Source organism: Calidris pugnax, unplaced genomic scaffold, assembly GCF_001431845.1.
Source record: "Calidris pugnax isolate Ruff unplaced genomic scaffold, ASM143184v1 scaffold734, whole genome shotgun sequence".
NCBI lineage: Eukaryota > Metazoa > Chordata > Aves > Charadriiformes > Scolopacidae > Calidris > Calidris pugnax.
This window is the reverse complement of record NW_015091961.1, coordinates 8100-9384: the sequence shown is the minus strand read 5'-3', so window position 1 is coordinate 9384 and position 1285 is coordinate 8100. Positions and strand designations below refer to the sequence as shown.

The 1285-nt window shown below is 56.7% G+C and overlaps 1 protein-coding gene across 1 annotated transcript in view; it reads right to left on the bottom strand.

Annotated features, from left to right (window-relative positions):
• Positions 1-240, bottom strand: part of LOC106900182 (caseinolytic peptidase B protein homolog) — a 1128-nt gene extending 888 nt beyond the window's left edge. Inside the window, exon 1 of the mRNA XM_014962169.1 lies at positions 134-240. Coding sequence (XP_014817655.1) covers positions 134-193 — 60 coding nt within the window. The 5' untranslated portion in view covers positions 194-240. The remainder of the gene's footprint in view (positions 1-133) is intronic.
• Between the last annotated feature and the right edge of the window lie 1045 nt (positions 241-1285).

Below are 1285 nucleotides of genomic sequence, written 5' to 3'. Positions count from 1 at the left end.
ATCTCCCCCTCCATCCATCCATCCATCCATCCATCCATCCATCCATCCATCCATCCATCTTCTCCATCCATCCATCCATCCATCCATCCATCCATCCATCCATCCATCCACCAAGCTCTACCCTTGACTTTACCTCGTGTTTGATGGAACGGGCCCCATAGTGCAAGTTGTAGCCATCAGCCAGAACATCCATGACCTCCCTGTCCCAGAGGAGGGTGATGTTATGCCTCGCCTTGGCCTGTTGGGTGAGGAAGAGGAGGAGGAAGAGTTACCAATGCCTTGGAGGAACCCCAGCACCCCATTCCTTGAGCGGTGGGGAGCATGGTGGGGTGTGAACATCCCTGAGCCTAGGAGGGAAGGACACAGAGGTCCTCCAGACCAGACCCACCAAAGCAAGGGGTCCCCCCAGTTCCTATTTCTCCCCCCACCCCCCAGCGAGCTGAGGTGTGCAAAGACCAATTAGACAATTAGACAATTAACGGCTCTGAACGTGGCCCGAAGCTCAACCTTGCCCCAACGCAGGAGGAACCGTCTCCCACCACCCCAAAAGGTCCCTCCATCCCAAGGTGGGTCCTCTCCTCTTGGGGTGAGACCCCGGTGAAGATGTGTCTTTGCTCTGTGCCCGCCTTGGGAGGATGAAGGCTTGGGCTGGGGTTTCCTTCCTTCCTTCTCCTTCTCCTTCTCCTTCTCCTTCTCCTTCTCCTTCTCCTTCTCCTTCTCCTTCTCCTTCTCCTTCTCCTTCTCCTGAGATGTGAGACCCCTGGGGACGTGTCCTTCTCGTGGGTGACAAAGGACCCCCCAGGAGACGTGTCCTACTCATGGGTGACATGGGACTGTCAAGGATGTGTCCTGCCCACAAGATGTGAGACCCCCAGGAGATGTCTCCTGCCCATGGGTGACGTGAGACCCCCGGGGACATGTCCTGCCCACGGGTGACACAGGACCCCCAGGAACTACCCCACCCCAGACCCATCCCAGCCCAGGCCCCACGCTTCCTTCTGTGCACCTTTATTGCAATAAATACAAGAGAAATGGGCAAAAATACTGACTCGGAGCATCTGGTGGCTTTTAAGGAGCTGGGATCACCAGGAGAACCCCTCAGGATGGATTTGGGGAGGAATTAATTCTTCTGGAGATGGGGAGAGGGACTGGAAAGGGACCTCTCCTGCAGGGGAGGACCAGCTCCAGCCTCTGCTGGCGTTTCTCCTGCCCCAAGCTCTTCCAGTAACACCCCTCAATGTTCTCCTGGTTCTGAGGGTCCCACCTGAGCCTCCCACTGGGAGAA